At 48.1% G+C, this 22,016-nt stretch overlaps 1 protein-coding gene across 1 annotated transcript in view; it reads right to left on the bottom strand.

Annotated features, from left to right (window-relative positions):
- The window catches only part of AFG2A (AFG2 AAA ATPase homolog A), a 707,754-nt gene that overhangs the window by 535,669 nt on the left and 150,069 nt on the right, over positions 1–22,016 (bottom strand). The window contains exon 10 of the mRNA XM_082261533.1: positions 6,006–6,160. Coding sequence (XP_082117659.1) covers positions 6,006–6,160 — 155 coding nt within the window. The remainder of the gene's footprint in view (positions 1–6,005; positions 6,161–22,016) is intronic.

Below are 22,016 nucleotides of genomic sequence, written 5' to 3'. Positions count from 1 at the left end.
ATGACCACCAATACAGGTAAGGGGAATGGGGGAGCTAACTTTTACTGCCATGACCACTAATGCGGGGGGGGGGGGGTGGTTTGGTGGTCTGCACTTTCCCTGCCACAAATTGATCTACAATGCAGAGCGGGGGGGGGGGAGTTAAAGTAAATGTGAGCCCTTACCCCTTGAAAAACTAACCCTTACCCCTTGAAAATCGGTACCAACATTTTTAGGCAGCAGTGGCTTTCTTGTGGAAGTATTTTGAGCAGCTCTACAGTTGCCCAATCACTTCTACAGGGCACTGAAGGAGCTACCCTATGTAAGAAACTGGCTTGTAAAGCATCTGAGCAAGCCAATCTGGGTTTGATCAGATGCTTTTTGGGGACAAAAGAGAAATCTGGGGTCTAATAGACCCCAGACCTCTCAGTAAAGTGTATCTGTCACTGTCCATGCTAACACAAGGGGTGTTGTTCATCCCTTGTGATAGCAATTCAGTTGATCCAAAAAAATTGAAATAGTGTTAAAAAAATGTTTCAAATAAAATAATAACATTTAAAAAATAAATGTAGTTTCCCCATCCCCCTATGCTCATGCACAAATGGTGGTCAATAAACATAATGTTCACTGGGCCAGAGTAAAAAAAAAAAAAAAAATTAGACAACTGCAAGAAGTGCTAAAACCTAGTATACCCTAATTCTTGACTTCAAGAAAAGGAAGCTTGGATAGCATAATTCCATGGGAAAAAAACAACTGGTCAACAGCCGTAGGATTATTCCTGACCCTTGATTCAGAGAAAGAGAAGTCCAAAAACACCCAGGTGAAAAACTACAATTATCCTGTGCTTATGCTACTACTGTGGTATCCATACTCATCGGAGGCTGCTATCACTGTAAACCATATAATCCCCCATCTAAGTGGATAACAGTTATTTTGTGAAGAATAGAAAAAGTGCTGCACTCCCTTATTTACATAAATACTGTGATTTTGTAACTAAAGTAAAACATGTGAAAAAAATATGTGATAAATAATCAACCTTTTTAATGTGGTAAGTATCCAGCGAAAAACCATAAAGTGAATTCAAGTCCATCTAGTGCGTTCTTTATACTTTTATAAATTATATAAAAATATAAATACTTTTATAAATTATATACCACAAATAAATGTCTCTACAAAGTCCAGTGCTTCTTTATCCAAATCTCAATATACAGGTGCATCTCGCAAAATTAGAATATCAAAAAATTGGACTTTTGTCTTACCGTAAATCATTTTCTGTGATGTTCATTGACAGACACAGCTCCAGATCTTCTTGACCATTGGCTTATGCTGCCCCCTACAGGAGTAGGACATTAGGCAGGAAAAAAAACTTTACCACGCCTAAGGGGCAGTCCCAGGGGGTATACTCTTACTTCCTGCTATAGGCAAGCAGTGTCAGAAGAAATATACCTCCAACTCAATAGAGGGGTGGGTGCTGTGTCTATCAATGAACATCAGAGAAAAGGATTGTACAGTAAGACAAAAATCTAATTTTCTCTTTCGTTCATTGACAAACACAGCTCCAGATCTTCTTGACCACTGGGACGTCCCAAAGCAGTGTTAAACATGAGGGGTGGGAAAAAACACAGCAGAAAAAATTCCCAAAAAGGCTAAACCTAGTTCAACTAGGAACAACTGGAGCTCACCTGAAAAATACACCCACAAAGAGGATTAGTCCTCTCAAACAGCAGCCTGAAAAACCTTGCGGCCAAAGTCAGCGTCCGCAGATGCCGACACATCCACCTTGTAAAATTTAGTGAAAGTGTGCACAGACGACCAGCTGGCCGCCTTGCAAACCTGCACCACGGATGCCTGATGACGAAAAGCCCAAGAGGCACTAAGCGCCCTTGTAGAATTTGCCTTAACAGGGAAAGGAGGATCCTGACCCTTATGGAATAGGCCTTCACCACTGTCTGCCTGATCCATCTGGAAATGGTCGCAACAGACGCAGCCAGCCCTTTACGAAGTCTATCCGTCAGGACAAATAATGAGTCCGATTTCCTAAATTACTCAGTCACCGCCAGATACACCCTGATTGCCCAAACCACATCCAAAGAATGTAAGGAAATCTCCTTAGAGTCCAATAACAGAAAAAAGAGCAATAACCGAAAAAAGAGCAATGAAAATGCAAATCTCCTTCGAGTGTTTAGGCTTAGGGCAATGTATGAAATCAAATGGAAACCAGAAACGACCTTAGAAAGGAACGACAGAGGGACGAAGTATCACTTTGTCCCTGTGGACCACCAGATAAGATGAATGACAAGACAACGCAGCCAACTCCTACACCCTGCATGCAGAAGTAAAAGCAACCAAAGCAGAGGAATCTCACAAATATTTTCAAAAGGCAGTTTCTGAAGAACCGACAGCACAAAATTGAGGTCCCGCGGAGGCAACGGAGAACTCACCGGGGGAGCAAAGTGACGGACCCTCTGTATAAAAGTATGAATCAAGGAGTGTTTAGCCAAAGGGCGTTGAAAGAAAATCGCCAAAGCCGAAACTTGGCCCTTGATGGTTCCCAAGGCCAAGGGGTGATCTACCCCTTTTTGGAGAAACTCCAAAATTCTAGCCAACGCAAAGGAACGGGGGGTAGACCCCCCGAGCCTCACACCACGCAATATATGCCTTCCAGACACGATGATAAATCCTCCTAGAAGTATATTTTCTAGCTTTTAACAGCGTGGGAATCACAGATTCCGACACCCCTCTATCTTCAGCACCTGGCTTTCAATAGCCACGCCGGTAAAACCAGCGACTGTAAAGCAGGATGGAAGATCGGCCTATCAGGTATCAAGTGCTGGAGGCCAATGGAGAGAGGGCTTCCCTTGCAGCTAAGTTCCAAACTCCCCTGGAGATGAGACAGGAGGAGTTAGGCCCGAAGTCGCATAGGTCGCCTGCAGAGTTGCTTGCAGAAAGGGTTCAGGGATACCGCTGTTGTGCTACAGGGTTACTGCAGGCAGGTGGCACCTGTGAGATGAAGCAGGTATTTAGGATTGCTGAGACAGAGGGTGGTTGATTCAAGCCAAGGTTCGATACCAGGTGGGTAGCGGAGAAGACAAGGTCAAGTGGTAGCCAAGGACTGGACAGGTAGCAGGCAGAGGAGATCCGTTAAACAAGCCGAGGTCAAAGTCAGGAAGCAAGCCGGAGACGGAGGTGTAACAAGCCGAGTCAGTAACCAGGAATCACAGGAAACACAGGACGTTGGTAGAAGCTGAAGATCAAACAGCACTTAGAGAAGGGCTGGCTCCCTTATAAAGGCCCAGGTGAGGGGCTGATGGAGATGCTGGGTCCTAGAGCCCTTCTCCTGTTCTGATGGATACTGGGTCCTAGAGCCCTCCTGCTATTGGTGCCCTGACACGGCCCTTGAGCCAGAAGATCTTCTCTAAGAGGGAGTCTCCAAGGGACGGCGGCGACCAGCTGTACTAGATCCGAGAACCAAGACTGGCGAGGTCAGTCTGGGGCCACTAGGATGACCGTAAACCCTTCTGCCTCGATTCTTCGCAGGAGTCTTGGCAGAAGTTTTAGCGGGGGAAAAGCTTATATCAGATGATAAGGGCCCCAAGGGGCAACCAGAGCGTCTGTGGCGTCGGCCAGAGGATCCTGAGACCTTGCTACAAACCTCTGTACCTTCCTGTTGAGACGAGAGGCCAACTGGTCCACTTCCAGAGTTCCCCACTAGAGACACAGTTGATGAAACACCTCCGGATGAAGAGACCATTCTCCCTGGTCCAACGCCTGCCGACTGAGGTAGTCCACCTGCCAATTTTCCACCCCTGGAATATGCATGGCAGAGAGGGCTGGAACAGAGCGTTATGCCCATTTTAGAATGCCGGCAACTTCCCGGGCCGCTAGAACACTTTTTGTACCCCTTGGTGATTGACATATGCCACGGCTGTGGCATTGTACGATTGAATCCTGACCAGGTGCCCCTGCAGACAATCTGTCCAATGGGCCAGGCATAGCCTGATCGCCCGAAGTTCCAGGATATTGATCGGCAGTCTGGACTCCTCCAGAGTCCCCCTGAGCACAATCCGTGCCCAAAATGCCTCCCTACCCAGACAGGCTGGCATCCGTGGTGACCACCGTCCAGCACAGGGGAAGAAAGGATTTTCCCTGTCAAAGAGCCAGCGAGCAAAGCCACCAAATCAGGGACCCTCTCGTACCCCGGCTCAACAGGATCACATTGTCTGTGGATTCTTGTCCCACTTGGCAAGAATCTCCCTTTGCAGAGGTCTCGTATAAAACTGTGCAAATGGCATCTCGAAGGTGGAGACCATCAGGCCCAGCACTCGCATACAAGTCCTGAGAGATGACCTCCTGTTGGACAACAGGAGCCAAATTGGATCCTGCAGCTTCTGGAGTTTTTCTCCCAGAAGAAACACCCAGGCAGAGGCGGAGTCCAAGGTCAGGCCCAGGTATTCCAGCTTGGTGGACAGAACCAGAGCAGATTTTTGGAGATTCAGTTTCCATCAGAACTCTTGAAGGGTTCTCACAGTGATGTCCAGGTTGTCCTTCAAGAGGGGGGGAGACTTTGCTCGCAGAAGCAGGTCGTCCAGGTACCCCAGTACCGCAATCCCCCGCTGACGGAACAATGCTAACACCGAGACCAAAACTTTTGTGAATACCCAAGGAGCTGAGGCTAGACCAAAGGGTAATGCCATGAATTGATAATGCTCCTCGCCCAAGGGCAAAGCGAAGAAAGCACTGATGTCCGACATATATTGGGATATGAAGGTAAGCGTCCTTCATATCTATAGAGGCTAAAAGATCCCCTTGATGAAGGGATGCCACTACCGTGCGAATGGACGGAATTTTTGTTCCCGCACAAAGCAGTTCAAGGTCTTGAGGTCCAGGATTGGGTGAACTTTTCCCTCCTTCCTGGGAACAGTAAATAGGTTTGAGTAAAACCCCTGAAAATGTTCTGAATTCTGAATGGGTACAATGACCCCTTGTAGAAGTAAATCTTGCACCGCCCCAAGAAGACCTCGCAGGCGATCTGGGGACAAACGCAGGTTGGAAGGGAAGAACCTTGCTGGAGGCGAAGACCAAAACTCTATCTTGTAACCCTGACCGGATCAGCTTGTGGACCCACCTGTCTTGAATTAAGGAGGTCCACGGTTCCAGAAAAAAGCAAAGATGTCCCCCCACCCCAGATACGGATGAGGGCACCCCTTCAGGCAGAATATCACCAGTGAAAGGGGGGACACTACTTACCGCACCATGGAAACCGTGTGGGCACCGCTCCAGGCAGACCACCGCACCATCTTGGAATGGGGGTGCTGCGGGTAAGGGGTACGTTGCTGCGGGTAAGGGGGCCGTGACCAGGTCTGAGTGTCCTAGTGCAGAGCTGAGATCGGGTGCCCTCGCTGGCCAGCTGGGGAGACCATAAGGATCTAAAATATCCAGTGCGTCACCCAGTCCGGCAGTTGATTGTAGTTCTCACAGGAACAGAAAATTTAAAAAAATAAATAAATAAAAAAATCAGTTTAAAAAAAGAAAAAAAAATGCTAGGACCAGAGATCCCAGCAAGGAGCTAGGTCCTTACTCCTGACTAGGCAAAAAAACTGAGTGCCTGTAGCAGGAAGTGGGAGTATACCCCCTGGGACTGCCCCATAGGTGTGGTAACGTTTTTTTCCTGCCTAGTGTCCTACTCCTGTAGGGGGCAGCGTAACCCAATGGTCAAGAAGATCTGGAGCTGTGACAGTCAATAAACGAAAGAGAAAATAAATGTATTTCAGTAATTCAATTCAAAAAGTGAAACTCATATTTTACACATATAATACATTTCATAGAATGCTTTAAGGTGAAAAATCTTAAGGCTTTAGTTTAGAGCCACTTTAAGTTAAATTAAAAGGGGTGACATTTGTTACGTATAAGTTGGTAATTTTTTATTTCATGTAAGCCTACAAAATTGAAGCAATTCAAACTGACTATTCCATTTTCAGAGTACACCTAGCCTAGTACTCTTTAAGAGAGTGCTAAATATGACTTACCTTTGGCACATCCACTGCAACCTCTCTCATTGCACTGGGCCTGACATCACTCATCGCTTGCAGGAAATCATTGAGAGTGATTAACACCAAGCCAGCCACTTCACCGTCTGATGGATTATTTAGTTCTCCTAATTTTCTCCGCAGAGCATTCAACCCTGTGAACAAAGCCAAAAGATTTACTAATACTGCTATCAGAATCAATATAAGGAAAAAACAGCAAACTACATAAATATCTGATGCTCTAATAAACAAAAAACGCTGACTTGCGCTAAAAGTAATCAAAAAGAAATGATCTACAGTACATACTAAATCCACTACCCTAAAATGAGGAATAAAAAATCTTTGATTTTTGGTGGAAATGAGACATGCAGATAACTTATTAAAAAAAAAAAAAAAAAAAAAAAAAAAAAGCTTTACTTTACTATTACAAAATATACTACACTATATATATTATTTTAATTAAGATATAATTGTGGAATAGGTTGTCCAAAAGTTAAAGGTGAAGTTCACTTTTAAAAAAAATATTAAAGAGGTTGTAAACCCATTCAAATGTTTTTTTTTTCAACCTGAAAGAGAAACACATAATGAGCTAGTATGCATCGCATACTAGCTCAATATGAAATACTTACCTTAGAACGAGCCCCCGCCGTGCCGTCCGCTTACCTGTATGATGGATGACATGTTCAGTCGCCCGTCTTCAGGGATCGGGGCATCCGGCCATCTGCTTGGTCAAAGCCGCGGTGACGTCACTCCCGCGCGCGGGAGCCGACAGTCACGGCACGGGGCTCTGAAGGAACGGCACCATCGGCCATTCCTTCAGATCGCATGCGCCAGTGATGTCACTGGCTCCATGTAAGGTAAATATCTCCTAAACGGTACATGTTTAGGAGATATTTACAGTACCTATAGGTAAGCCTTATCATAGGCTTACCTATAGGTAAAAGTTACAGAGGAGGGTTTACTTCCTCTTTAAATGCCAATATTTTGCAGGAAAAAATTGCATAAAATATTTTTTTAATAGCGCTATAAAAAGTATGTATCGTGGGTGCAATGTCAGGCCTGCAAACACTTAATCACACACCGCCGGGGCAGCCGCAGTCCGCACTGGAAAAGGGTCCTGTGTGTCTTTGGCTCAGTTTCAGGTCTGAATTCAGGCAAAGATTTGCAACTGAAACAGAACAGGGACGCCCTGGACCCCCTGCTGCGAGCCACGCCTAAAACTAGTGTGAACCCAGCCTCAGATTCCAAGTCTGTCTGCCACCATGGAACTTGCAGTTTATTCACTCAAAATTTAAAACTGACAGCGCTGTCACAGGGTAGGCAGGGGCTGACATTTGCACCATGTTACATGTTATACTCACAAGTGCTAGTGTAACATGTAACATGGTGCAAAAGTAGCCTTTGTGGTGGCCAACCTGTGGCCCTTCGGTACTTTCTGTGCAGCCATTGGACCCCAGCAGTCTGTAGTGGGAGCAGGTAAAGAAGTAATAGCAGTAATCTCTACTAGTCTCATGTAATATATCCCCATGGTACCGTAGGCAGAACATATATACTATAAAATAAATAATAAAATCAATAAACATGGACTCTGTGGATACAATAGGCCGTGGCCCTTTTATTATAGGTATCATAAATTATTGAATTAGACCATAACCAATAACCAAATATACAGTTAGCTCAGCCATAAAAATTTTGAGCTAATATCACAACTTAATCCCCTTTCACTCTGAAAGGGACAAAACCTCATAATCTGAGCTGCGACAAGGGTGGGAGGGCGGTATGCTACTTCTTCCTCTGATCCCCGCTGACTGACTCTGTGTGACATCTTCTCTCTTCTTTTATAGGCAGCTGCTCGTGCCAATATAGACGTTTTTCAACAGGACCAATCACAGGTAAGTACTCTAACTGATGTATTTTAATTTTTTTTTAACAGCAGTTAACTGAATGTCTTGCCATGGCCCCATACATAGAGGGCGGGTACATTTCATGCTCCTCCCTCCATTTTCAATCTCTCATTGTCTTCTGCAGCATGTTTTCCATCTCCATCCAAACCCGTAGCAAGCTCATGACTCCATGCTGCCTGTAATTTAGCAGTTTAGTGGGTCCAACCTTAGCTAAGGGTTTAGAGGCGCAGCTTTTTTACAAACCAAAAAAACAGTATCCGACTTACAGGTTTATACACAAAATATAAGAGAACGCTAAACAACTACAAAAGGTTATGGGTTACACAGGGTACAGTCTTATTTGGGATAACCAAACCTACCCCGAATTGGCTAGGAGCTACAGCATGCGGCTAGGAGGCGAGGGTATGTGGTGACGCAAAACCTGTATGACCAACATTTTATCTAGTATGTCTGTAGTCTCTGACAGTCCTCTCTAGTATTACATATACTGAAAAATAGATTTTCCCTTTGGTGATGTCAGTTGATAACCACTGCTCTAACAGATCAGGATACATGCAAGAGGGTAGGGGAACTACCTTTTCCACTCACCACTATTTACTCAAATGCCAGAACTGTCTGCAAGCGATCCTCTCTCTACCTTTTACCCTAAACAGGTGCACTTGTGTCACTAAAGAACTCCTGTTTATGTGACAGGGTGAGACTGTTGGATCATGCATGCACATCTGACCGTTCTTTAATGTCTATGACCAGTTCAAATATCAGTGCACTATGTAGCATCTGGTGCCTACAGAGAAAGACATGAGAGCTATAAAAGGGCATGAACACCTGCCTTCACTCCCCAGGCTCTGTAACAGAATCACAAATATTTGCAATACAGACTTCCTGTAATGTGGCACATTCATAATGAACAGGATACAGTACAATATCAATAAAAACATTCCAGGAGGCCAGCTGGAGAAGAAGGAGAGTGCTACAGGCTGCAGGCAAAGGAAATGCTACAAATATCTTCCCTATTGTGACCGCAGATCATATTTTTAAGCTAATTATCCAGAGAAGCCCAATGGCAACGACAGGCGAGTTGTAACAGTACACACACCATCAAACCTCACTAGATGAATCCAAAGCAATAACAAGTGTGCAACTAAAAGTGTATCCAAACTGCTTCAACTATACACTGAAACCTTATTTCAACTTCTTTGTGACAATTTTTTCAGCTTTTGAAAGGATGGCATGCTGTCTTTCAAAAAGGCTTCATTTTGGCCAGTTAATAAGTAGTAGAAAGATGGTAAAATAAGCATTCAAGTCAGCTGACTCTTGTGAAACACGTGTTATCCTTTAACCAGTTCTTCACTTCAAGGTTTTCCATCCTTGACCAGAGCATTGTATGTTTTAGAGATGCAAAGGGTGCACAAGGAGCAAACTACTGCTATTTTTGAAGAGATCCTTTTACAATTAAGCTTTTATAGGAAATAAGTATTTACCCTTTAATTACTATAACTGTACAGGCTTAAAGTGTTACTAAACCCAGGACCTTGCATTCACTATATTTGGTCTCCCCCAGTACCCAGAACATGGAAAAGCAATTATTTTAGCAAATATAAATGGATACTTACCTTTTCTATTCAGCAGTTAGAGCAGTCTTGTGACTTGGATCAGTTCCTAATTAAGCTTGTAGGAGGAGTTTTCATTCTCCCCTGATCCTCTGTCTGGACATGTCTGGACGGTGCTGATTGGCCCTGTGCTGATCACATCCACCCTCCCAAGAAAAAAAAGAAAAACTCTCTAGCAAAACAGACAAAAATGAGCATGTGCAGCCTGACTATCACCAGATGGGTTGGAGTCAGTTAAAGAAGAGGAGGATCAGAGAGAAAGGATCACAGCCTATATACACAATGCAGAGGATTAACCCCTTAGGTTCCACAGTGAGTATAACAAGCATGCTTAACTGAAAACACGCTGATTTTATTGTTGTGGGCTTAGTAACACTTTAAAATGTTACTAAACCCAGGACCCTGCATTCACTATATCTGGGCTCATACAGTAGACCGAGCAGAAATGCAATTATTTTAGTAAATATAAACTGCTAAATACTTTTTCTCATCAGTGATATATAGCAGTCCTGTGACTTCTATCATTGTCTGGCAGAGCACTGGTTAAAGCTTGTAGGAGGAGTTTTCATTCTCTTCTGACTGTCCTATGAGGCTGCATGGCCCCTGACCCACTGCCTGGACAGTGCCGATTGGCCCTGTGTCGATCACATGCACCCTCCCCAAAAGAAAAAAAAAAATCTCTCTAGCAAGACACACCAAACTGAGCATGTACAGAGTGTCTCCTAGAGCTCTGTACTATCAGCAGATGGATTGGGGACAGTAAAAGAAGGGGAGGATCAGAGAAGACAGAATCAAACAGCCTTTTTACACAATGCGGAGGATTAACCCCTTAGGTTCCACAGTAAGTACAACAAGCATGCTTTACTACATCTACACACTGATTTTACTGCTGTGGGTTTAGTAACACGTTTTTTCACACAAGCAGAGCTTTCTTTTGGTGGTATTTAATCATAATTGGGTTTTTTATTTTTTGTGCTATAAATGAAAAAAGACCGAAAATTTTGTAAAAAAATGCATTTTTCTTCGTTTTGGTTTTAAATTTTGCAAATTTAGTCATTTTTCTTCATAAATTTTCACTAAAATTTATACTGCTACATATCTTTAGTAAAAATAACTCAAATAAGTATACATTTTTTGGTCTTTGTGAAGGTTATAGAGTCTACAAGCTAAGGTGCTAATCATTGAAAATTGATCACACCTAAAGTACTGACGGCCTATCTCATTTCTTGAGACCCTAACAAGTCAGGACAGTACAAATACCCCCCAAATTACCCCTTTTTGGAAAGTAGACGTTCCAAGATATTTAGTAAGAGGCATTTAAAAGAAAAAAAAAAAAAAACGGAATTTTTGTAAAATCTTACCTGTAAAATTCCTTTCTCTGAGTCCTCCGACAGTCGCTGCCCCTTCATATTCGTCACAATAGGGTTATTGACCTTTGCTCCGTAGGAGTGGCTAGACAACAGAATATGTTAATATCAAAGCTTTTAGCATACCCCACCCCCAGGGGGTGGTCCCCTCAGTCAATACCCTCCTGCTTCCTGCATTCCTACCTCAGTTTCAGTAGCATAGCAGTAGAGTACATAAACAAAACCCCAAAAGAGGGGCGGGGGCGGCGACTGTCGGAGGACTCAGAGAAAGGAATTTTACAGGTAAGATTTTACAAAAATTCCGTTTTCTCTTACGTCCTCCGACAGTCGCCGCCCCTTCATATTCGTCACAATAGGGACGTCCCAAAGCAGTGTAGACATAAAGGGGTGGGGAAAAAAGCAGCCACGCCCAAGGCAACGCAATACCCACATCAGAGAAAGGAACCTTACCAAAAGGAAAGAAACCAACTGGGCAACATGAAAAAAACTTGCTCAACAGGAGCAACAACCCAGGAAAGAACAAGTAACCCAGGGGTAAAAATACCCCAACAGCCAAGGACCCAAACCAGGGACCCTAAGGCACTGCCGCACTAAGAACTTTGCGGCCAAAGGAAGCATCTGCCGAAGCCTGAACATCCACCTTGTAGAATTTTGAGAAGGTGTGAACGGACGACCAAGTCGCCGCCTTACACACCTGGGCCACAGAAGCCCGACGATGACAGGCCCAAGACGTACTCAGAGATCTTGTAGAGTGCGCCTTCACAGGCATAGGGGGAACTTTCCCCTTCAAAGCATAGGCCTGCTCAATGGTCTGTCTGATCCATTTGGCGATGGTAGAAGCCAACGCCGCCATGCCCTTCCGAGGTCCCTCTGGAAGGACAAATAGAGAATCCGTCTTGCGAAAGGATTCAGTCGATGACAGGTAAACCCTGATCGCCCGAACAACATCCAAGGAATGCAAAGCCACTTCCTTTGGATGTTTAGGCTTTGCGCAAAGCGAAGGCAAGACAATGTCCTCATTGAGGTGAAATTCCGAAATCCTTTTCGGAAGGAAAGACGGGTTAGGACGCAAGACCACCTTATCCAAATGAACCACCAAATACGGAGATCTGAAGGACAAGGCAGCCAGCTCCGACACCCTACGAGCCGAGGTGATCGCCACCAAAAAGGCGACCTTCTTGGACAACATAGGCAACGAGATCTCCCTGATTTTTTTAAAGGGAGCATGTTGCAACACGGACAGAACAAGATTCAAGTCCCATGGAGGCAAAGGCTCCCTCCTAGGAGGGACCAGATGCCGCACCCCTTGAACAAAGGTGCCAACTAAAGAATTAGACGCCACAGGGCGCTGAAAGAGAACGGCCAGAGCAGAAATCTGACCCTTAATCGTGGCCAACGCCAAACGCTGGTCCACGCCCGTTTGAAGAAAAGGCAACACCCTTGATACCGAGTATGAACGAGGGGAATACCCCCTGGACTCACACCAGGCAAAATAGGCCTTCCAAGTACGGTAGTAAACCTTCCCCGAAGAGGACTTTCTAGCCTAAATCAAGGTGTGAGTGACCTCAGGGGATAGACCCCTATCCTTCAGGATCTGGGTTTCAACAGCCAGGCCGTCAAAGCCAGCGACTGTAAAGCAGGATGAAATATCGGCCCTTGAGACAGGAGATTGTCTCGAAGAGGCAGACGCCACGGAGCGTCGACCGCCAGATTCACGAGGTCTGCGTACCAAGACCGGCGAGGCCAGTCTGGAGCCACCAGAATCACCGTTTTCGGTTCCGAGGCCAACCTCCGAAGGAACCTGGACAGCAGCTGAATCGGTGGAAAGGCATACATCAGACGATACTGGTCTGCAAATAAGGTCTGCAGGTATCGACAGCAGAGTTTGCTCTTGGATACGGAATTGGCTTAAAGGGCGTGTCCAAAGGGTGGTAATAAACAGCGCATACTCAGACTGGTCTGAGGTTGTAAGCGGGGTGCCCCAAGGCTCAGTCCTGGGACCAACCTTGTTCAATTTATTCATAAACAGCATTGAGGACGGGATCAGTAGTGCGTTATCAGTTTTTGCAGATGACACAAAATTGGCCAGGGCAATAACTGCACAGCATGAAGCAGATATCCTACAGAATGACCTGGACAAAATTAGAGTGGGCAACGACATGGCAAATGAGGTTTAACGTGGAGAAGTGTAAGGTTTTGCACTTGGGGACTAAAAACATAAAAACACAATACACGTTAGGAGGGGAACCCTTGGGGGAATCAAAAATGGAGAAGGATCTGGGAGTCTTGGTTGATGATAGATTAGGCAACAGCATGCCAAAGCCAGCAGAATATTAGCATGCATAAAGAAAGGGATGTATTCCAGAGATAAGACTATAATCCTTCCACTTTATAAAACTCTGGTCCGACCGCATCTGGAGTATTCTGTCCAGTTCTGGTCGCCAGTCCTCAGGAGGGATGTGTTGGAGCTGGAGAGAGTCCAGAGAAGGGCAACTAAACTAATTAGGGGATTGGAGGACCTTGACTATGAAGAGCGTCTACAATCGCTCGATTTATTCTCCCTGGAGAAGAGACGTCTGAGGGGGGACATGATAGCAATTTATAAATATCTTAATGGGGATCCCAGCTTAGAAAAAAAGCTGTTCATTCGAAGGGATTGCATGAGGACTCGAGGGCATACAATGCGATTAGAGGAGAAGCGTTTTAACCACAGGCAACGTGGGGGGTTCTTTACTGTTAGGGCTACAAGATTGTGGAATTCTCTACCACAAGAGGTGGTTTCTGCGGGTAGTATGGTGGCTTTCAAAAGACTCTTAGACGTACATCTCAAGGATCAGAACATTCAGGGGTATGTGAGATGAGTACATCCACACACACCTACACAGGTTGAACTGGATGGACTATTGTCTTTATTCAACCTCACCTACTATGTAACTATGTAATATGATGCCAGGGCGTCACCAACGCGTCTGAGGCATCTGCCCGAGGATCGCGCGTTCTTGCCACGAACCTTTCCACCTTGTTGTTCAGACGAGACGCGAACAGGTCCACATCTGGGGACCCCCACTTCTCGCACAACATCAGAAAGACATCCGGGTGAAGGGACCATTCTCCCTGGTCCAGGGTCTGGCGGCTCAGATAATCCGCCTGCCAGTTTTCCACCCCCGGAATGTGAACAGCAGATATCGCCGGGACGTGCGTCTCGGCCCAAGACAGAACGTCGGCCACTTCCCGAGCCGCTCGGGCACTCCTGGTGCCCCCTTGGTGGTTGATGTAGGCCACCGCTGTGGCATTGTCCATCTGCACCCGAACCGGACGGCCCTGCAGCCTGTCCGACCAACGCCGAAGGCAGAGATTTATTGCTCGCAATTCCAGAATGTTGATCGGAAGGGAGGACTCCTCCTCCGACCAAGTTACCTGGGCAGACAGAACGCCCAGAACACCACCCCAGCCCGACAGGCTGGCATCCGTGGTGATCACTGTCCACGAGCAAGGGCGAAAGGACTTGCCCCCCGACACCGCCGGGGACTGGAGCCACCACAGAAGGTCCCTTCTGGTGCGATGACTCAACGAAATCTGGAGATCCCGAGATTGCGGTCGTCCGTCCCACCTGGCCAGAATCTCCCTTTGGAGACCCCGCGTGTGAAACTGGGCAAAGGGTATCGCCTCGAAAGCCGAGACCATCAGTCCCAGACACCTCATGCACGTCCGGAGGGACGAGCACTGAACGTCCCTGAGGGACCCGACTTCCTCTTGAAGCTTCCGGAGCTTGTCTTCCGGCAGGAAGACCTTCGCCTGGACAGAGTCCAGGATCATTCCCAGGTAAGGAAGACGAACCGACGGACACAGCGTCTTTGGAAAATTTGGAAAATTTATCGTCCAACCGAACTCTTGCAGAGTCTGCATCGTGACGGACAGATCGTTCACCAGGCCCTGACTGGTCGCAGACCGAACCAGAATGTCGTCCAGATACCCCAGGATCGAGATGCCCTGGGCTCTCAACAAAGCCAGAACCGGCGCAAGCACCTTGGTGAAAACCCGCGGAGCCGAGGCGAGACCAAAGGGCAACGCCACGAATTGGTAGTGATCCTCCGCAATGGCGAATCGAAGGTACTGCTGGTGACCCTCGAAAATGGGGATGTGAAGGTACGCATCCTTCAAGTCGATGGAGGCCATGAATTCCCCCGGAACCAGAGCAGCCACCACCGAGTGCAGAGATTCCATGCGGTACTTGCGAACCCGCACAAAGCGGTTCAGAGCTTTCAAGTCCAGAATCGGACGTACCTTGCCCTCCTTTCTGGGCACAGTGAACAGATTTCAATAGAATCCCCGAAATCTGTCCCGATGAGGCACCGGAACCACCACTCCCTGAGCCTGCAGGTCCCGCACCGCCAGGTGCAGATCCCGCAAGCGCTCCGGAGACAGCTGAAGATTTGAGGGAAAAAATCTGCTCGCCGGCCGAGAGAGAAACTCGATCTTGTATCCAGATCAAACGATTTCCTGAACCCACCTGTCCCGAACGCGGGCCAGCCAGGGTTGAAGAAAACCGAGCAAACGTCCCCCCACCCCAGAACTGGGTGAGGGAGCCCCTTCAGGCCGCATTGTTATGGGCAGCGGACCCGGACTGGCCGGACTTCTGCTTACCTGCCCACGGCTTTTTCTGGGAGCCTTGTCCCTTGAAGGGCTTACCCTTATAGTGCGACCGAAAGGCACGAAAGGACCCCTGAGAGGGTCTAAACGAAGCATTCTTCTTACCGCGAACAAACTTAGACTTGTGAGTCTGGGGCAAAAGAGTACTCTTACCCCCAGAAACACCCTTGATCAGAGTATCCAAGGATTCGCCAAAAAGGCGAGAACCCGCGTAGGGCAAATTAGCCAAAGTCTTGCGAGAAGATTGGTCAACAGACCAACATTTCAGCCAGATCAGGCGACGGTTCAACACCGCCACACTCTGCAGACGCGCAGCCAAAGGGACCATATCTAGGTCCGCATCACACAAATACATGACACCCTGATGAATCTGATCCACCATAGCCAATGTTGTCGGCGAAACAGAGTCAGCCACCAGAGTGCGCCTGAGCACCTGCATCCAATCGGCAATAGCCTGGGCTGCCATAATGGAAGCAAAAATAGGCTTCAGCATAGAGCCCGCAACCGAATGAGAGTGACGGGCCAGAGACTCCAATCTCCTGTCCTTAGGGTCCCGGAACACCGGGGTATCCTCAGCAGGAATCGCAGTGGACTTATTCAAAATCGCCATCGCGTGATCCACCTGTGGCGGCACACACCACCGCTCATCAGTAGCTGGTGTAAAAGGATAACGCAGCTTGAATCTACTCGGCAAAGCAAAAGGTTTCTTAATGTTGCGCCATTGCTCCTCAACAGCGCACTGAAATTCCGTAGAGCAAGGAAAAACCTGCGACATTTTGCGTTTTCTCTGCGTCCCATAAGAGGACATCAAAGCAGGAGGACATGGTTCATCCTCCAAATGCAGCGTTTGTTTGATAAAAGCAACAAACTCTTCCATGATTGCAAGCTCTTCAGACGAGCAAGGGGGAGAATCATCAACCCCTTCCACCTCAGCCTCCCTTTCAGACCCCGCAAGGTCTAGAGAAGAACGAGACACTGAGAAGGGCACACCAGCCATAGCATCCCCATCGCCCTCTGAATCAGAGGAAATGGACACCCTGGGCCTTTTTGTGGATCGATCAGCCACCAGCATCTGCACCTGAGCAGCAAGGTTAGCCACAATAGCAGCCAGATCAGCCCCCTCAGGGGAAGCAGCAGCAGCCCCCTGGCCCCCTACCAAGGAGGGAGGAAACTTGCTTTCCTGAGAATCCATGCCCCAGTAACTCAGAAAAAAAGGAGTATTGCCCCTTTAAGGCCGCGGCGATCGTTCACCGCACCCACAACACACACTGACCCACCGGGCTAGGAATACAAAGGCAAGGAATACAGGAATGGAAGGTAAAAACCTGGAGAGGTCACACAGGCTGCTGCTTCATCGATCGCTGTCCTCAGAGCAAAAGGAAGTGATGCAAGACTGACCGCCCATACAGCCTATGTAAGGCTACACAAACATGGCCGCCGGCCGAGACTATAGAGGCAGAAAACACTGACATGTGGCCCGCGCGATCGCCGCCAAAATGGCGGCGTTTGGCGCCAAAAACGGCGCTCTCACCACACAGGATCGGTCACCACAAAACTGTCACAAAAAAATGGCGGACCGCAGCAGCGGCCGCCGCACAGTATGCCCACAACATGTCTCACAAACACGTCCTTCACAGCACACAGCATGTCACACAGCCTGTTACACAGAGCAGAGCATGAGAGCCCCCCCCCCCCTTGCAGCCCACAGAGAGCAGCTATACTGACAGGGAGCTCAGCATTATGCACAGACATGCAGGGTCCCACAGTCCCAGACTGACATCCAAGACAGACAGGTCCCCACACAGAAATATACTTACCATCCGGATGGCGTGGGGAGCCTGCACAAGCGATCAAACTGCTGCACTGGGACAGGGAGAGTCGCAGCCAGGACGCAGTGGAATTGCGGTGCGAAACCGCATTCCGTCCAGTGAGGTAGCCACCTCACCGCAGCATCCCTGCAGCGGACAGGGATGGGTCGTTCATATTTGCCAGGGAAACCTAGCTGAACGCTCGATGGCAGGCTGGGAAGCCACCGGCCCTGAAACCCCGGATAACCAGGGAGGCCAGCCCGAGACCCAGCACCGCACGATCATCTTAATCAGAAGATCTGACTAGAGCTGAAAAGAAACAGCTAAGTAAAGAAAGAGAAAAAAACTCCAAATAAAATCTAAAAGAGAGAAGAAGCTGAGGCTGAAAAGCCCCAGCACAGGAAACGTCTAACCTACTCCTGAGCTAGACAAATGAAACTGAGGTAGGAATGCAGGAAGCAGGAGGGTATTGACTGAGGGGACCACCCCCTGGGGGTGGGGTATGCTAAAAGCTTTGATATTAACATATTCTGTTGTCTAGCCACTCCTACAGAGCAAAGGTCAATAACCCTATTGTGACGAATATGAAGGGGCGGCGACTGTCGGAGGACGTAAGAGAAAAATGATTTTTCACAAAATGGTCATATTACGAAGTTATTTCTTACACACTGTATAGGCATACTTGCAACTACACCCCAAAATACATTCTGCTACTTCTCCTGAGTATGGCGATACCACATGTGTGACACTTTTCCACAGCCTGACCACATACAGAGGCCCAACATCCAAGGAGCACCGTCAGGCGTTCTAGAAGCAAGAATGACACAAATCATTTTCTGACGACTTATCACACTTTTGAAAGTCCTGGAGCACCTGGACAATGGAATTACCCACAAAATGACCCCGTTTTGGAAAGAAAATACCCCAACACATGATCTAGGAGGCATAATGAGTCTTTTGAACATGTCATTTTTTTCCACAAGTTTTTGGAAAATGTGGAAAGAAAACCAAAACGCATTTTGTTTTACACAAAGTTGTCAATTTATTAGACATTTCTAACACATAGCATGTACATAGCAAAAATCACACCCCAAAATACATTTTGCCACTCCTCCTGAGTATGGCGATACCACATATGTGACACTTTTCCACAGCCTGGCCACATACAGAGGCCCAACATGCAGGGAGCACCGTCATTTCCTGACTTCCCATTACAATTTTGTGAGACACTGTAGGGCACTGATAAGCATTGTAGTGGCACTGATGTGGCATGGATGTGGCCTGGATGAGCACTGACGTGCCATGGATGTGGCACTGATGAGCACTGACGTGGAATGGATGTGGCACTGATGAGCACTGACGTGGCATGGATGTGGCACTGATGAGCACTGACGTGGGATGGATGTGGCACTGATGAGCACTGATATGGCATGGATTAGCCCTGACGTGGCATTGATGTGGCACGGATGAGCACTGACGTGGCATGGATGAGGCACAGATGAGCACCCTGACGTGGCATGGATGTGACACAGATAAGCAGTGACATGGCATGGATGTGGCATTGATGTGGCACAGATGAGCACTGATGTGGCATGGATGTGGCACGGATGAGCACTGACGTGGCATGGATGTGGCACGGATGAGCACTGAGGTGGCATGGATGAGGCACGGATGAGCACTGACATGGCATGGATGAGCACTGACGTGGCATGGATGTGGCACGGATGAGCACTGAAGTGGCATGGGTGTGGCACGGATGAGCACTGATGTGGCATGGATGTGGCATGGATGAGCACTGACGTGGCATTGATGTGGCACGGACGTGGCACTGACGTGGCACAGATGAGCACTGACGTGGCATTGATGTGGCACGGATGAGCACTGACGTGGCATGGATGAGCACTGACATGGCATGGATGTGGCATGGATGAGCACTGACGTGACACGGATGAGCACTGAAGTGGCATGGATGTGGCACAGATGAGCACTGACGTGGCATGGATGTGGCACAGATGAGCACTGACGTGGCTTTTATGTGGCACGGATGTGCACTGATGTGGCATAGATGAGCACTGACATGGCATGGATGAGCACTGACGCCACATTGATGTGGCACGGATGACCACTGACGTGGCACGGATGACCACTGAAGTGGCATGGATGTGGCACGGATGAGCACTGAGGTGGCATGGATGTGGCACGGATGAGCACTGACGTGGGATTGATGAGCACTGAGGTGGCATGGGCGGGTACAGATGTGGGATGGATGAGCATGGATGTGGCATGGATGAGCACTGAGAGAGCATGGGCAGGCACAGATGTCACACAGATGAGGCACGGATGAGGCATGGATGAGCACGGATGAGGCATGGATGAGCACGGATGTGGCACGGATGAGCATGGATGTGGCATGGATGAGCACTGAGGTGGCATGGGTGGGCATGGATGTGGCATTGATGAGCACTGAGGTGGCATGGGTGGGCTAGGATGTGACACGGATAATGCATGGATGAGGCACGGATGATGCATGGATGGGGCACGAATGAGGCACTGATGGGGCACGAATGAGGCACTGATGGGGCACGGATGAGGCACTGATGGGGCACGGATGAGGCACTGATGGGGCACAGTTGAGGCAGAGGAGGCGTGCAGCTGCAGTTTCTCTCCTCTCCTCGCACGCTGTACCGATTGCTGTGTACAGCGTCCGAGGAGAGGAGAGAAATTAACCGGACATGCCCTGGTTTGTTGTGAGGCGATCGCTCCGTCATTGGACGGAGCGATCACGTGGTGGAAAAGGACCGCTCTCATTGGCCCTTTACCATGATCCGTGATGCGCCGGCTCCCCGGGACCCCCGGCGAGCACGGACACTCCCATGTGCACGCCCCAGGGGGCGCGCGGGAGCACAATTCTGGGAGGACATCCATGTACGCCCTCCCAGAGCTATACAACCACTTTGCGGCCGTATTTTTACATTGGGCCGGTCGGAAAGTGGTTAGACCTCTAATTGCCGAACTACCATGTCACCGTTGCGTGCATTTCACAGCACTCATGGGTTTAAATCAGGTGGTGAGGAGGCAACATATTGGCCTCCTCACCACCTGTTAAACACACTCAAATTGTTTTTTTAGAGAAGCAGCAGTGCCTGCTGCACTTGTGAATGAGCCCTTAGTTGCATTCTGCAGCATCACTCTTAGGGTTCATTTACATGTAAAGTTGGAGGGTGGAAAACCTTGTGGTTGAATCTCAGTTTTACTGCCCCCAAACACAACCCTACCCTCCTTTAGCTGCTGAGGTAGCAGCAAAAAGTGTGCACAGGCTGCAGCAGGAAGCCAGCCCCCTGTTATTTTTGGTGAGTGCTACCACCTGCCAATCATAACTCATTCAAGTAAAGGGGGCCACTCTGCAAGTGCGCCCTCAACTGCATGCTTCTGTGGGGTCTAAGGGGATAAAGCAGGTGGTTTGAAAGCAACACAACGATGCCTGCTTTAACCCCTTGTTTGCTGTACTGCACAAGGTTGCAGGGCACTTGCAGAGTGGCTTCATTCACTTGAATGGGTCATGTTTGGCACTGGCAGGTGCTACACCCACCAACCATGACAGAGCATAGAACATCTTCTGGGGCTGCAACATGTGTACACCCCTGGCTACTACAGCTAAAGGGGGAGCAATTAAGGAGGGGATGATAAAAACACATCTTAGCTATGGGTTTTACCTCCCCCCAAACTGTATATGTAAATGAACCCCTATTGTTCCGAGCTCCCTGTAAGGCTGCTTTCACACTGATGTGCTGCAGTTTACTTGCACCACAGGTTCAGGGCAGTACATCTGCAACTTTCCTGGGTTAGCTGCACTTTGCCATAGACTTTTATTATATCCTGCAGATGTAGTGCACTTTCAGAAAGTGCACCAAAACTCCCGCATTCAGAAAGTGCACCAAACTCTCAGGATATAATAGAAATCTATGGCTAAGCTCCGCAATACCCACAGGAAAGCAGTAGGTACCCTGCACTACACCCATGGTGTGGGTAAACCGCAGCGCATCAGTGTGAAAGCAGCCATTTACTATTATGCTCAGTGTATTGCTTCACACTGACCTGAAGATCTCTTTCCTGCTGCTGCAACCACTCTGGAGACCGCTAGTCAGGATAAGAGATGGAGTGCAGTTGGTATCACTCTGCATGGGACAGGGGCCAGCACTCCGGATGAAGGGACCATTCCCCTTGATCCAACACCTGATGACTTAGGTAATCCGCCTGCCAATTCTCTACACCCGGGATTTGGACTGCGGAGAGAGCCGGAGCATTGTGTTCCGCCCACACCAGAATCTCGGCCACCTCGTTGGCTGCCAGTGCACTCCTGGTGCCACCTTGGTGATTGATGTAAGCCACGGCCGTGGCATTGTCTGACTGAACCCAAACCGAAGAGCTGCGTAGCTGACTCGTCCAGTGAAGCAGGCAGAGCCTGATCGCTCTCTTCTCCAAAATATTGATCGGAAAGGAAGACTCTTTCGTCGTCCAAGTTCCCTGGGCAAAGAGCTTCCCCAGCACTCCACCCCAGCCTGACAGGCTGGCGACCGTGGTGACCACCGTCCAAAACACCGGCAGGAAGGACATGCCTTGGCACAGGACAGGTGACTGGAGCCACCAAGAGAGCCGACTTCGTGAGATGGCT

This window comes from Pelophylax lessonae (genome assembly GCF_965119305.1).
Source record: "Pelophylax lessonae genome assembly, chromosome: 1".
Classification (NCBI taxonomy): domain Eukaryota; kingdom Metazoa; phylum Chordata; class Amphibia; order Anura; family Ranidae; genus Pelophylax; species Pelophylax lessonae.
Note: the sequence above shows the minus strand (reverse complement) of the source record. Positions and strands in the feature narration are given on the sequence as shown.